This window comes from Rhinoderma darwinii, chromosome 1 (assembly GCF_050947455.1).
Source record: "Rhinoderma darwinii isolate aRhiDar2 chromosome 1, aRhiDar2.hap1, whole genome shotgun sequence".
NCBI classification, from domain to species: domain Eukaryota; kingdom Metazoa; phylum Chordata; class Amphibia; order Anura; family Rhinodermatidae; genus Rhinoderma; species Rhinoderma darwinii.
Genome location: NC_134687.1, coordinates 501,687,012 through 501,703,750, shown reverse-complemented (window position 1 = coordinate 501,703,750; position 16,739 = coordinate 501,687,012). Strand labels below are relative to the sequence as shown.

Below are 16,739 nucleotides of genomic sequence, written 5' to 3'. Positions count from 1 at the left end.
CACTGCAAAAAAAGATGCTAGTTATAGTTTGGTCATTCCTTTTGGTCACCTATATAAAACCCATATATCAAGGTATAATTTCCTAGAAATTGCCAGCAAGTTTGGTAGTGTTATAGTACTAATAGAAAGTGTCACGTAGCGGAGACCTTTTAATGCTTGGCAAAAGTAGTGAATACTGCAGTTTACCAGTAATTAAAATGTCTTCATGTCTACAACACAAAGGATGCAGGCTACAAATGAAAACTTATGACAACCATTTCATGGAGGATTTATTACTTAAATAATGCACAATGTTATAATAACTCATAATGTATAGGCAAAATCTTTGTATAAATTGCTTAAGCTGTCCAATACCCCTGTTATACTTCTCCCAGACAGTGCTGGTGACAAAGTATAATGTCAGGATCTAAAGCACTCGAATGGTGAAAGGGTTAATAAGTTGACCTGTTTAGGATAAAAAAAAAATTATTTTCTTCTTTTTTATTTTATTTTCATTTTTGATATGAGCAAATTTGAAGTGTCCAGTCAGAAGCAAGATCATAACGTTTAGCATCACAGCCAAAGTAAACAGTGGAGGGGACTGAAATGATTCAGTGTCATAATACTTTACGTCCACTCGGCGCATCGATCCTGTAAATGCAAGGCTTGGAAAAAATAGTTGTTTAAAAAAATATTTTAGAAACCATAAATATATTTATACAAAATGTCTTGAAAAAAGGAAAAAAAAAAAAAATGACTGCATATTTTCATGTGAGAAATGTACATCACTGTGTAAAGTATTGTGCTAAATTCTTCACTTTTAACATTGACTGACAGGTCACTTGCACACAGTAGAGATTAATCCAATATTAGTATGAAGCATGTGGCCACGTTCACACCAGTGTTCTTCCCTACATCTTTTATCATAGGTGTTGCGACAGGTTATATATTTTTTGTGGCATTAAACTGGACACCAAAATGCTCACTTTAGTATCAGTTTAGGATCCATTTCTCCAAAATGAAAAGCGCGGCATGAGCTATTATGTTAAAACACAGATATACTGACGGATTGAACAACCAATGGACAACCAATGCAGAAAATGCGACAGTTTTTCAATTTGAACTTCAATCTATAACATGAATTTAGAAAACTCAGACAGATGTAGGTTTTACGGCCTGTGCACATCAAATTTTTTTCTTCTGTCAGAGGTACAAGTCGGGAGGACTCCTGACGTATAACTCCGACGCAGCAGTAAAGTATCCGACTGTATAGGCATACAGTGGGATACGTCGCCCAAACTCTCCAGGCAGAGCGCTGTGCCCAGGGAAGCTCCTGGCGTCACTGTTCATATATGGACAGAGATGTCAAGAGCTACAGTGTAGGAGTTCCCGGCAAGAGCATCGGAAGTGCTCTGGCCGGAAAGTACGGCCCTGGAGAAGCCCCTGACGTCACTGTCCATTTATAGAAAGTGATGTCAGGAGCTACAACACCGGAGTCCCCGGCCAGAGCGTTGTAAAAGCACTTGCTTGGGACTCCGGCCCTAAAGAAAACTCCTGACATCACTGTCCATATATGGAGCTTCCCCAGGGCCAAAGTCTGTGGGTAGAGCACTTCCGATGCCCACTTCTGCCCAGGGATTACGGCATTAAGAAGCTCCTGACATCACTGTGCATATATGGACAGTGATTTCAGGGGCTTCCCGACATATACGTTTAACACATAGAGTGGCATCTGTCGTCTATATGCTCCCTTGATAGAAAACCGTACGCGGTATACTTTTTTTGTGGGATGCATAAGGATAGAATAGCTTGGTCTACTACGCTATTCTATCCTTCAAAAAAACATATACTGACAGATACTAGCCCAATGGAGAAAAAAAGGACACTTTTAATCTCCGTCGATGAGGCCAGGTTTATTGTGTATGTCGGGAACTTTCCCAATGTATACGATAAACAAAGGGCACGAACGTGATGTGCACAGGTCCTTAGCATTGAATTAAAAAATAAATTTATAAACTGATGCATGTTGTGCTTTAGCGGTCTAAAACATTTAGTTGTGTTGCATAAAAAGTGCCCCTAAAAGAACACAAGTGTGAATGCAGCTCAACCAAGACATAACCAATGTTACAGAATTACATAGATACTTTCACATAAACATCAATATTTGTATGGGACTACACACAGACTTTTTTGTAGCCTGTAATTATTAAACCATAGGAATACTTTGAATCGCACGTCTTCTGTAATGCAATGCAGTCGCAGTCATGGGTGCAACTTTTTTCACCCCATGTCTGTCTCACAAAAGTCTGTGTGTAGCAACCAACTGGATGCCTCATGTGTGAGCAAGCAACAGTACATTGTAAAGGCATTTTCTATCACATTTAACATATTGGCTCATACACAACTCCATCATAAAATACCTTACTTTACCTTTGTAGCATTTGTCTGAGAATATATGTATATAAAATATACATATACACACACACACACTTTTTTTTAGTAGAAGCTGGAGGAAGGCTTGTGCAAGGCAAAGACATTTTATTAGGAGAAAAAGATTATGGAGTAGAAAAAAGTACTTTTCCCTATAATGTTATAAGATAACAAAATAAAAAGTTAAAGGCTGCTGTATTACAGAAGTGTGTGTAAGATGCCACCGGCTATATGAACAGGTTTGGCAAGTTAGCAAATACATAATTGCAGCATTCATCACGTAAATTAAAACTGGTTCTGTTGCTCCAGGAAATGGGGGTTACATATCCAAGTTAGTGGTTAACAGTCTGAATGAAGTCCAAGTGATAGAGAGATCATGCTACAGTGCATGTTGCTGCAAGACAAGTCCTGGGCGATCTCTGGTCACACTATAGTCTCTTTAGAATTTCTTTTGAGAGAGTGCAGTCCCAGCAATGACTGTTGATTGGAAGGTAAGTTGATCGATTTAGGGATCACCAGAATAACCCTTTGATTGGTCCGACGCCATTCATTGTATAATCTACAGTGGTATCTAAATGACACCTGGAGGGGGAATGAAAGAAAAAGTATTTTTGAAAACTGTCCTGCAATGCTTATTACAATTCAACAAAATTACATCGGAGGTGGCCATAGCTGTGCTAATAATATGGCCCAAAATCAGTGACTTTACGGTAACTAAACAATTGGTTGAGACTTATGTATCCCTTTCACTGGAAATGTTATCATACAATTGCTACACATTATTTCCTCAGTTGTAGAGTAAAGGGGGTTTTACACTGGGCGATTATCGGGCAGACAAGCATTCATAGAACGCTCGTTGCCGATAATTGCCCTGTGTAAAAAGGGGAATGATCAGCAGATGAACGAGCTCGATCATCTGCTGATCGTATCGTTTAAAAAAACTTAAATATCGTTGTTGGTAGCACATCTCCCTGTGTAAACAGGGAGACGCGCTGCCAACATGATAATGTATGGGGACGAGCGATCGGAGTAACGATCGCTCGTCCCTGTCCAGAGCAAACGAGCGCCGATCAACGATGTCTCGTTGATCAGCGCTCGTTGCACCGGCTGCCTGATAATTGACCAGTGTAAAAGGGCCCTTAAGAGCCTTTTACACCAGCTGACAGTCGGACGAGCGTTCACAGAATGCTTGTTCCCGATAATTGCACTGTGTAAACAGGGCAACAATCAGTCGATGAATAAGCAAATGCTCATTCATCGGCTGATTGTATCGTTTTAAATGTCGAAAATATTATCGTTGTCGGCAATACATCTCCCGGTGTAAACCGAGACGTGCTGCCAACATGATAGAAATGTATGGGGACTAGCAATCGTAGTAACAAGCGCTAGTCCCCATCCATAGCTCCGTGTGACAGGAGCAAACGACTGCCAATCAACGAGCCGTCTCGTTGATCGGCGCGCGTTGTACCGGCCAAAATGGGCCGATGTAAAAGAAGTCTAAAACCATGAATAAGCTTTATTTGCTGAAACCAGAATACCCCTATAAATCAGAATAACATTTGTTATATCTGGACCAGTTTTCATCTAAAGTGAAGGAAATAAGTATTTGATCCCTTGCTGATTTTGTAAGTTTGCCCACTGTCAAAGACATGAACAGTCTAGAATTTTTAGGCTAGGTTAATTTTACCAGTGAGAGATAGATTATATTTAAAAAAAAAAACAGAAAATCACATTGTCAAAATTATATATATTTATTTGCATTGTGCACAGAGAAATAAGTATTTGATCCCTTTGGCAAACAAGACTTAATACTTGGTGGCAAAATCCTTGTTGGCAAACACAGCAGTCAGACGTTTTTTGTAGTTGATGATGAGGTTTGCACACATGTTAGATGGAATTTTGGCCCACTCCTCTTTGCAGATCATCTGTAAATCATTAAGATTTCGAGGCTGTCGCTTGGCAACTCGGATCTTCAGCTCCCTCCATAAGTTTTCGATGGGATTAAGGTCTGGAGACTGGCTAGGCCACTCCATGACCTTAATGTGTTTCTTTTTGAGCCACTCCTTTGTTGCCTTGGCTGTATGTTTTGGGTCATTGTCGTGCTGGAAGACCCAGCCACGAGCCATTTTTAATGTCCTGGTGGAAGGAAGGAGGTTGTCACTCAGGATTTGACGGTACATGGCTCCATCCATTCTCCCATTGATGCGGTGAAGTAGTCCTGTGCCCTTAGCAGAGAAACACCCCCAAAACATAATGTTTCCACCTCCATGCTTGACAGTGGGGACGGTGTTCTTTGGGTCATAGGCAGCATTTCTCTTCCTCCAAACACGGTGAGTTGAGTTAATGCCAAAGAGCTCAATTTTAGTCTCATCTGACCACAGCACCTTCTCCCAATCACTCTCAGAATCATCCAGATGTTCATTTGCAAACTTCAGACGGGCCTGTACATGTGCCTTCTTGAGCAGGGGGACCTTGCGGGCACTGCAGGATTTTAATCCATTACGGCGTAATGTGTTACCAATGGTTTTCTTGGTGACTGTGGTCCCAGCTGCCTTGAGATCATTAACAAGTTCCCCCCGTGTAGTTTTCGGCTGAGCTCTCACCTTCCTCAGGATCAAGGATATCCCACGAGGTGAGATTTTGCATGGAGCCCCAGATCGATGTCGATTGACAGTCATTTTGTATGTCTTCCATTTTCTTACTATTGCACCAACAGTTGTCTCCTTCTCCCCCAGCGTCTTACTTATGGTTTTGTAGCCCATTCCAGCCTTGTGCAGGTCTATGATCTTGTCCCTGACATCCTTAGAAAGCTCTTTGGTCTTGCCCATGTTGTAGAGGTTAGAGTCAGACTGATTAATTGAGTCTGTGGACAGGAGTCTTTTATACAGGTGACCATGTAAGACAGCTGTCTTTAATACAGGCACCAAGTTGATTTGGAGCATGTAACTGGTCTGGAGGAGTCTGAACTCTTAATGGTTGGTAGGGGATCAAATACTTATTTCTCTGTGCACAATGCAAATAAATATATATCATTTTGACTATGTGATTTTCTGTTTTTTTTTATATAATCTATCTCTCACTGGTAAAATTAACCTAGCCTAAAAATTCTAGACTGTTCATGACTGACAGTGGGCAAACTTACAAAATCAGCAAGGGATCAAATACTTATTTCCTTCACTGTATGTTTCAGAACGTTTGTCTGATCATGACCAAATCTTTGGGTCTGTGGCCATTAAAGTTGTGCAAACTCAAGTGGTCAATGTATATATAAATTACAGGTGAACACGAAGCTAAAAAGGTTTTCAGGGACTTTAAAATTGATGACCTATCCTTACCCTGATGGGTACGTTTCTGGAAATCCCAAAATACTCACAAGTGTCCAAAAGAGGTAAATTGTAAAGAGTGCAACAGTGAGTGCAATAAGTCCAACTGCTTCTAGTCGGCTACTGAAGTGCAGGTGATCCACCGCTCCGCGAAGACATAACCATCCTGAGATGGTGGCAAGTGGTGTTATGAATAAGAAGCACACCATGTCTCCAAACAGTGTCCTCTTCTCATGCTGGGGGCCAGGATTCCGTAACCACTGCATAATGAAAGGGGAGAAAATAAAACCTCTTAACAAATACCCCATGTTCACAAACTGATAAGGGTGAAGTCACACGCGTCAGATTTTGTTACAGAAATTTCTGCAACTAAAAATCAGTTTAATTGATTTGAATGGAACTTGTGAAATCGATGCGCCCCTGCTGCAGAAACAATCCCATTCAGATGAATAGAACAGAAATATTTGCAACATAATTTGCTGCCTGTTCTGTATCCGAACTCTCCCTAATACAGAAAACCTTGTAGTTCCTTATCACATTTTAATATTACATTTGTTTAATACAATTTCTTTAATAGTTTGTTTTTTTCTGTCAATTGATCCATTATCTAACAAAACTGGAAACCGAAGACAGAAGAGTGGACATTATAAATCATAAGAGTCCGCTGATATAAAAACAGCGATAATGACAATTAGGGTATGTTCACACAGCAAACCGAAAACGGCCGTAAAAAACGGATCTGTTTACAAGTGAAAACAGCCCCTGATTTTCAGCCGTTTTTTAAGCAACTTGAGTTTTATGCAGCGATTTGTACGGCCATTTTTGGAACAGTTTTTCTATTCAGTCAATGAAAAACGGCTCCAAAAACTGTTCAAGAAGTGGCATGCACTTCTTTTTTATTGGGCATTTTTTTATGCACTATTTTTAAAACCGGTCACGTAAAAAACGCCCTGTGTGAATGGAACGCCGTTTTTCCCATTGAAATCAGGGCAGATGTTTGGAGGCGTTCAGCCCCCATATTTTTAGCCGTTTTTCGGGGCGTTTACGGCCCGAAAAACGGCTAAAAATAGGTTGTGTGTACAAAAATAGGTTGTGTTATACGTTATGTGCCGCACATCCAACTGGAGGCGCTTTTTTTTTTCTTCTCTGTGTCTGATAATCCAGTTAGTTCGGTACTTCTAAAGCACGTGGATAGCGGAATAAAGAAATGTAACAAAACAATTGCAGTATATACATTTGCAGACATTTCTTCAATACCTGCTAAGATTGTTGCAACAAGTTTACACATCAGAATACTAATTTTATTGAAATATGCAGAGTACTCGTAAGGTTGCTATGTTCAAAGTAGCAACACCCCAAGCAAACAGCTCATTTTGTCGGGAGAAGCCATGGCCTGTCAGACATTCCCTGGCGGTCATTCAGCTACTTGTTAGCTGTTCTCCGCTGTGCCTCATGTGGGGGGGGGGGGGTACAGATAATGGGATCCTGTATACGAAGGCTTATGGATAGGGATTGTCTTCATGAGACAACCCCTTTAAAGGGAACCTGTCATGCTGAACATGCTGCTCTATCGGTGGGCGGCATGCTATAGAGCTTGGAGATGAGCAGATTGATATATAGTTATGTAAAAAAAGATTCAGGCCCCATTCACACGACAATTACGGACCCATTAATTTCTACTGCCCACGGACACCTTCCCGTATATTTATGGGAAGGTGTCCGTACCGTAGAAAGTCTACGCAAAAGATAGGACGTGTCCTATTTTTTGCTTTTTCCGGACCGTGCTCCCATTCTTTATATGGGAGCACGGCTTGCAAATGTGGATGGCTGTCCGCGGTCGTCCATGCCCGTAATCACTGACCGTGATTACGCGCACGGTCATATGTAGGAGGCCTCAGTATAACTTGTACTTTATTTATATCCCTGCTCACTCAGGGCTAAGGATTCCGGTGGGCGGCCCTAGTCAGTGATTGACAGCTATCTCTAAGCGCATTCATACAGAGTAGGCCGGCAGTGATTGAGTGAGTCCGCCTACTGTCCTCCTAAGCTCAGAAGGAGCAGGAAATAAACGAATGACTCACAAGTTACACTGAATCTTTTCTCATAAAATTAGATATCAATTGGACTGCGTGTTTTTCGTGACCGGCTCCATTTAAGTAATGGATGTGGACAGTAATGAAGATGCTTATTTGCACCCACTCAAATTCACTATATGACATGTACATTGTATATATATATATATATAAATAAATAAAAAGACGGTGCATGGACAGAGCAAATTTTTAGGCACAAGAATTATTAATGGAGGTATAAGACTAAAGTATTTTTTAAAAGGCCCACTTTAGGATCGTCACAGAAATGTCTGCCACGTGTAAATTCAACCTTAAAGTCCTTATGACAACACTGAACTACCAGAGCACAGAAGTGTTGTCATTAGGGTACAAAAATTCTTGTGACGAGTGGTCTGTCACTTCAAATTTGATGTATGATCACAAAAGGAGTAGCTTATAAATAATTGTAATGACATTTTATTTGAAGCGGTGTGTGAATGTGGAAGAACAAAGTCAATGGGCAAAAAATATTTCATGTACAGCGTGAATGATTAAAGCAGGATTCTCATTGACTACATAAAACTGGTAACAGAAATCTGAACCAAACAAGATACATGAACTCCATCCACTCTACATCAGTCTGCGGCTCACAGATTTAGTGCGGTCGATATTCCACGCTGTCACGTGCTGCGCACATGCGGTCTTGGTTTGGGTTTTTTTGTCACAATTTTTGATATTTTGTATTTTTTGCAAAGACCGTGATAATTCCAATTGAGACACGGCTGTCAGACCTTAACCCCTTCTTAGACATTACCACAAGTGTGATATGCAATGGCTCCCGCCATTTTGGACATATTAATGCCTAATTGTGATAGCCACAAAAAAAACAACTATAGTAAAAATGGTAACATGAATATTAGCGGAGATAATTCATATAAAAATTAGAAGTTTATAGACAAAGATGTAAAGATCTGTTTAAAACATCTGCATTTTTTTTCTGAACCAGCGTACTGATTTTATTTGGTCATATACGCAGAAGTGTTTTTCCATTATAAGAAATTCTTGGTAGGTTAAAAACGTAAGAACACCTTTGCATTGGTACAAGCCAATTAAATCCGCTCCATAGCCAGGGAGACTGACGACAACAGTTGAGTAGGCATCTATATGCACATTAATTACTCATATTTTTAGAGATGCATGTACTAGTTGTGGCCACCAGATGTCACTGTTTCCATTGACAAAACTACACAATCCAATAAAGGAGGAACAGCTACATATATTCCCACTGATCACTGATATTATTGCTGTCTCTTTGCCTTTACAAGCCCATTGAGCTCTGGTTTATTATAAATAACTCACAAAAAACCTTCACAAGAGTTATTGACACGCTAAACGGTTACAGAGAATACCTGAAATATATATGAGACTCGGTGATTGTTATTACTGTGACATCCAATGCTACAATATGAGGGGATTGGTATCTTTTTATAATAGGCAAGAGAAGTAGCTTGGAAAAATAAATCTAGTCATTCATACACTGCGTTTTTTTTAAATGTTTTTTTTGCATAGTGACATTTTTTGCCATTGTTTTATATGATGTAGTTCTATAGGTTTTGAACAGAAGTAGATATCTTAGCAGCTGTCTAATGCGCACAGCAGCAGGTCACATTTGTGACAGTCTGGAAGCGGAGACTACCACTGATGTCCTGAACGAACAGATCTGATTTTCAGTGGATAGTAATATTTTCATTGAAGAGATGACTATGTATACTGTCAATACTGGCAAATAGGTGCCAGTTCCCATTCATTCATCACATTGGTGATGTGCCAGTTTATGAGTACTCCCCGCTGTCAATTCTGACATGGCTAATTGACATGTTATCTTACCCACCTCTTCCTGACCAGTCCTGATTAAAGAAATAAGGATCAATCTGTTTGCATTCTAGATTAAATATAGGTAACATGTCATAAAATAGGAACAGAGTCTAGTGGAAGTAGCTGTAGAAGGTCGAGAAGTTGTAGTTACTCAGGTCTCGGTGCTGCTTTGGGCTCAAAGGAGGATATCATTATTTTAAAGAGCATGTGTTGGTTGAGGGGCCCTGGTAAAGATTTTGAGGAGTTTCCAGCTGTACATCTGATTGGGCCCCAAAGACAGAAGAGACCATTGCTAATACAACTCTGCTCAACCAAAAGCAGCTCATGGTCCAATTTACTTACAGAAGGCCAAATCCATGGAAGATGCCTATAGTCGAATGGCACATTATGCCACCAATGTTCTTACATTATTTTTTTTCTGCTGGCATTGAATATTAAATGGACACTAACTGTTCAAACAACTTATGCTAATCTAAAAATATACCTGATATAGATCAACTTTGTAATTTATTTACTGTTAAAATGTAGCTATTTTATCCATGCAAATTCTGTGTCATGTTACTGCCACTTGGTTTCTCCCCTGCTGGAATCTGCTGTCCCCACCCGGTCGTCAAGCAAAATCTGTCCCTAGTTTAGAGGAGATGGACTGCAGGAAGTGTGTGGGGGGGGGGGGGTGCCTATTCACTGCATGCCAATAGAAATCTATGGGGAGGGGAGAAAAAGAAACAGACATGCTGCTAATACAAGTCTATGGAGAAAGGAGGTGGGAGCAGGAGGAGGGAGCAGAGAGAGTGAGTCAACAACACACTATGCATACAAGTCTATGGAGGGGGAGGGGTAAGCAGGGAGATTGAGTTAACAACACACTATGCATACAAGTCTATGGAGGGGTAAGCAGGGAGAGGAAGCAAGAGCAGAGTGAGAAAGAAGCAAGCTGCTGGTAAGATTTCTATATCACCCCAGTGCTGAATTCTCAGCTACACTGCTCATTACTCCTGTATAATGTCCTCCATTCTGCTGCAGCTTCTATATATATGCAATAGATAGGGATAAGAGAGCAGGATTCTCCTCTTCTATGTGTGCAATGAATAGAAGTCATGATAGTCGTTAGGCTTCGCCCAGTAGCTCAGGGAAAACTGAGAATTAGAGCTAGAGCCTGCTGAGTATAATACGGCAAAATAATTCAGAATACAAGTCATATATTGACCTAAAATAGTGTTATTTCTTATGTTCACACATACGACGGCATATTCTGAAAAGTCCCCTTAAAAGTTAGGTACGCTTTAATAATAGTTAATAATAAACTGTCTGGTGTTCAGAATATTCCACCTTTATGTCAGCGTGAACTCTCATTGGTATCGAATAATCTGTGCAATCACATCTTAATCACCATGAGCGGTCTGTATACATTAACCCAAATGCTACTGCAGTGTCACTCAATCAATATCTTCATAATTAAGATGTGACATTGCAATGTCTTTGGAGTTACACGATGGTCACTTATGTCCGGCCATCCACAGAAATATTTTACCACGGGATCATAAATTCTGTGCTGTGTTTTTATGAATAAATCGCACAGTTCTGTATGTTTGCTAATGTGAGATTATTTGGCTGGCTGGTATCCACTATAGATGACAAAATAATGAGATGTATAAAATGTAATTCACAAATTAAAATGTCACACAAACATGGGCAAACAGTATGTATATATAATATATATATATATTAAGTAAAGTAGTTGTGCATTGCTGCCGCGTTGAATCTGCACAATTATATGATACTTGTACAGAAGCAAAGCAAAGAAACAAAAATTCATTTCTAATTATAACAGTAAAGAAGCTCATTAGAGCCATAACCGTAAGTAAAGCCATTACCATCTCCCACATTGAAATTCTTTAATTAAGAGAAAAGCACTGAAATTAAATGCAAGAATCCCTTAAAGCCTAGCTGTTCTGGGAGGTACATGAAATGAGCAAGAACATTGTGCACAAAGGGCAAAGACATTCCTATATCAGAATTATTTCCATACAAAATCACACCGTAAATCCCTGAACACTTATTCTCCATGTACGAATATGTAGCTTTACAGAGGTGTAAATTATATTGACAGACCAGATATTTTACAGTTCTATAGAACTATATGTTATTGCAATCTACAGCAACCATATTGTCCTCTGTAGTGTCTACGATGACTGGTCTCATATACTCATATATTATGAATGCGAATATACTGAACATGTAAACAATGACAATATATATATATATATAAAACATAAAAGCTGCCTACAATAGTCTAAAACAGTGTTTTTAAAGCCAAGTACCCTATGCTCAAATAAAATACATCAAAGCACCCCCCAAGGCTATGAGCTTATACTGTACTGATTATCAAAAGAACAGTATAAGGACAGTGAGAGTACCCCCTCGAGACAAATTGTGTACCCCCTGGGGTATATGTGCTACAGGTTGAGAACCTAGGGTCTGAAGTCGAGACTACATCAACACATGCCGCCAGTTCTTCTATAGATTAGAAAGTGGCTACTTTGGTCACTACAATAGTACGACATTTTTAACTGTGGCATTGTCACCTATGGTCTGAAGCTTATAATTTGTGAAAATAGCTTCTAAAGTCATTAGCTGCAGGGAGTGTAGAGGGTGCAATTGGACCAATGCATCTATGTCTACTACAACTATATCTTTGCATCTTAATTGCATAATAAAATTAGCAACTTGGTGTTAACACTGCCCTGGTCAATGGGGTCTACTCAGTTTGACACTGACATTATCAGCACTGAATGTTCAGACTGTTTAGGGACACACCCTATTGACAAGTGAAATGGTAACAGCTAGTTGTCAATTTAGTTATTTCCATTAGTCATTTCCAGCCGGAGTAACAGAGGAATGGCATAGAAGAGATCTAAGAAAAAAAGCTCCAGAATTGTCACTTCATGGGGCATGCAAGTGAATGAACAGGTTTTTTTTTGTTTTTTTTAAAGTATACTTAGATCATACAATGAATTCATTGCTTTGCAACATACAATAGCTTGTAACGAGGTGGAGAGGGCTAGTAAAATATTTTGCACTTTGATTCAGATGCTTAAAGATGCTCCTCTGTTCATAGATGTGTAGGCAAATCTTACATGGGGACTAACTTTTCAACAAACTTTGCATAAATCAATAGTACAAGTGAATATAAGAAACTTTGTAATATATCTTGTTAGAGAAAAGTACCTCTTTCTCCACTTATCAGGCGCCTTCACCCCCTTCATCTCCCAACTGTTCTCTCACTCTGAATATACTGCTTTTTCCGTCTTCTCAAGACAAGACAGATTTATTGATGGTTCAAGTTACATGCTGCCCATTAAAGTATTTGGAGAGGGTAGGGGGAGGTGGGAGCAAGAGAATGGTGAGTGAGGCAGAAAGAAAGGACACACACACACACACACACACACACACACACACACACACACACACACACACACACACACGCTGCAATTTCCTATTAAGAGTTATATCTCACCCCAGTGCTGGATTCTGAGCTACACTGCTCTGTACTGCTGTATGATGTCCTCCATGTTATTGCGGTTTCTGAGGGTGTGTTACAAAGAGAATGAGGAGCAGAATGTTCTCCTCTCTGTGTGCAGTGTATGGCAGACATAATAGCTGTTAAGCTCCACCCACTAGCACAGGGAAACTGAGAATCAGAGAGAGAGCCTGCAGGGGGAACAACTGCTAAAAAATGCAGAATAGAAGTCATATAATGGCCAGAAATAGTGTTATTCCTCATTTACACACATGGTACATGACAGCTTATTCTGAAAATTCACCTAAAAGTTTAGGTACCCTTTAACCAGTTAGTGACCGCCAAAACGCCTTTTCACGGCGGCAACTAACGGACTTAATTCTGATGCATATGCCTTTTGACGGCGCTGAATCAGAATAAAGCTGCGCTGCCGAGAGCAGTTAAAACTCCCTGTTATCAGCTACCAGAGGTAGCTGAGAACTTGGGGCAGCGCTGCTCGATTGGATAGAAATCTGCCTGTTTAACGAGCGCCGCATCAAAGTGGTTTTGGAGAGAGGGAGGGAGCTCCCGCACTCCCCCCACCGGCACCCTGCTATGATGTCGCAGGGTGCCAGTGTCTTCTATGGCAACTGGGGGCCTGATAAAGGCCCCCAGGTCTGCCTGTAGTGGATGCCTGCTAGGCCATGCCTCTGGCATGGCCTAGCAGATGCCTGTCCGATGTAAACGGACAGGCAGTAATACACTGCAATACAGAAGTATTATAAAAGCGATCGGACGATTGCATAGTGAAGTCTCCTAGTGGGATTAGTAAAAAAGTTTAAAAATTTTTTAATAAAGTTATTAATCAATAAATAAAGTGGGGAAAAAAAATAAAAACCCACTTTTTCCCCTTACAAAATGCTTTATTATGAAAAAAAAAGTTAAAAAAAGTTACACATATTTGGTATCGGCGCATCCGTAACGACCTCAACTATAAAGCAATTATGTTATTTAACCCACTCGGCGAACGCTGTCAAAAATAAAATAAAAAGCAATTTCAGAATTGCTGTTTTCTGTTCATCCTGCCTTCAAAAAAATTTGATAAAAAGTGATCAAAAAGTCGCATGTACTCCAAAATTGTACCGATAGAAATTACAAGTCATTCCGCAAAAAAAAAAGCCCTCATACAATTGCATCGGCGGAAAAAGAAACAAGTTATGGCTCTTCAAATATGGAGACACAAAAACACAATTTTGAAAAAAAAGTTTTTTTACTGTGTAAAAGTAGTAAAACATAAGAAAACCATATGAATTTGGTGTAATCGCAATCGTAACGACCCGCTCAATAAAGTTATTATATTATTTATATCACATGGTAAACTGCGTAAATTAAAAAAAAAAATTCTATTACGCCCCGAAAAAAGATAATAAAAGTTAATCAATAAATTATATGTACCCCAAAATGGTGCTATTAAAAAATACAACTTGTCCCGCAAAAAAACAAGACCTTATACAGCTATGTCGACTCAAAAATAAAAAAGTTATAGCTCTTTGAATGCGACGATGGAAAAACGCAAAAAATAGCGTGGTCATTAAGGTTTAAAATAGGGGGTTAAGGAGGCCATACATATTATATGAAAGTTGGCATGAGCATTGGATGATCTAAAGTGTATGTGGGCGTTCCAACTGTCCCCAATGGCAGATCTTAAGAGACAAAAGGATCAAGCTTGAGGTGTCTGGCAGCAGCTTATTGCCTTCACTTATCAGAGCTAAACATGCATGTACAGTATATGTTGGAGTCAGGAGAGATCGTTGTTAGCCAAATGAACCAGCCAGAATGGCCAGCTTAAAGGGAATGTGTTGCCAGCAAAACATGTTTTTTTTTTTTAGTTAAACAATTAGTGTGTAGGTGATTAAACATTGTTCTAATTTTTTATTTTTTTTTCACGAGTCAGGAAATATTATAAATTGGATTAAATTGGATTCTAATTTATAATATTTCCCATTGCTGGTCACTAGAGGGAGCCATTCCCAAAATTGCAGCATTGCATGTGGTAAAGCAACCACATTGCTTTATGCTGCAAAATTGGGGGTTTGAACGGTCTAACCTCCTACAATGTGTGTCGCCATTTTTGAGCTAACACACAGTGTAGAAGGTTTACATACAGTAGTAAACACACAGTAAAACACGAACATACATAGAAATCCCTTACCTGCTCCAGTCGCCGCCGCTCCCTCCGGTCCATCCGCTCCGTCTGCTGCCGCTGCTCCATGGGCACAAGTCCGGAAGCCACGACCGGAAGTAGTAATCTTACTGTCCGGCCGCGACTTCCGGTCCACAGGAAAATGGCGCCGGACGGCGCGCATTTCAAATTGAACTGTGTGGGAGCGGCGCATGCGCAGTTCCCACACAGCGGCGTACATGATAGTGGATGGAACGGGCCCCGTTCGCAGTCCCTATGGGACTGGAGCTGCCGTATTCCATGTCTGTATGTGTTGTTAATCGACACATACAGAAATGGAAAAAAAAATGGCAGCCCCCATAGGGAAGAAAAAGTGTAAAAATAAAAAAAAGTAACACACAAACACACAAATTAATCCAAACGTTTTTAATAAAGCACTAACATCTTTAACATATTAAATTTTTTTTTGGGGTGACACTGTTCCTTTAAAGAACATCTGTCACAACCTTTTTGCTGCCCTCACTGAGAGCAGCATAAAGTAGTGACAGAGATGCTGAATTCAGAGTTATGAGTATTATGTCTCTGTTCTGTAGTTTTTGTAAAATGTAAATTTTAATTGGTGCATCGCTCTGTGAGGAAGAGTCTGATGTATTCATGAGATGCTACTAACCCCGTCCCCCCGTCGCGGATTGACCGTTTGCTCCCTATGCACATTTAGGCCGGGTTTACACGAGCGTGTGCGTTTTGCGCACGCAAAAAACGTGGCATTTTGCGTGCGCAAAAGGCACTTAACAGCTCCGTGTGTCAGCCCCGTATGATGCGCGGCTGCGGGATTTTCGCGCAGCCGCCATCATTATGACACTCCGTTTGGATGTTTGTAAACAGAAAAGCACGTGGTGCTTTTCTGTTTACATTCATAGTTTGACAGCTGTTGCGTGAATCACGCTCGTCCCACGTAAGTGCTTCCGTGTGCTGCGCGTGATTTTCACGCACCCATTGACTTCAATGGGTGCGTGATGCGAGAACAACGCACAAATATAGGACATGTCGTGAGTTTTTCGCAGTGGACTCACGTTGCACAAAAATCACGGACTGTCTGCACTGCCCCATAGACTAACATAGGTCCGTACGACATGCGTGAAAATCACGCTCGTTGCACGGACGTATATCACGCTCGTGTAAACGAGCCCTTATAGGGATAAAACGGTCAATCAGTAGCTGGAGGGCGGGGTTAGCGGCCACCCATAAATACACCGGACACTCACAGCGTGATACAATCAATTCAACGATTAAAATTTAAGTTTTACAAAAACTACAGAATGACAGAGACATGCCACTTATGAAGCTAAATTAAGCGTCTCTCACAAGGGTATATTCACACAGTTTTTTGACGAGTTATT

The 16,739-nt window shown here is 40.3% G+C and overlaps 1 protein-coding gene across 4 annotated transcripts in view; it reads right to left on the bottom strand.

The window, feature by feature from the left end:
- Window positions 1-252: 252 nt before the first annotated feature.
- Window positions 253-16,739, bottom strand: part of MARCHF3 (membrane associated ring-CH-type finger 3) — a 253,055-nt gene continuing 236,568 nt past the window's right edge. For all 4 annotated transcript variants that reach the window (XM_075835997.1, XM_075835988.1, XM_075836016.1 and 1 more), the window contains 2 exons: window positions 5,783-5,992; window positions 253-2,991 (listed from right to left, as the gene is read on the bottom strand). In XM_075835997.1, coding sequence (XP_075692112.1) covers window positions 2,833-2,991; window positions 5,783-5,992 — 369 coding nt within the window. In that variant the 3' untranslated portion in view covers window positions 253-2,832. The remainder of the gene's footprint in view (window positions 2,992-5,782; window positions 5,993-16,739) is intronic.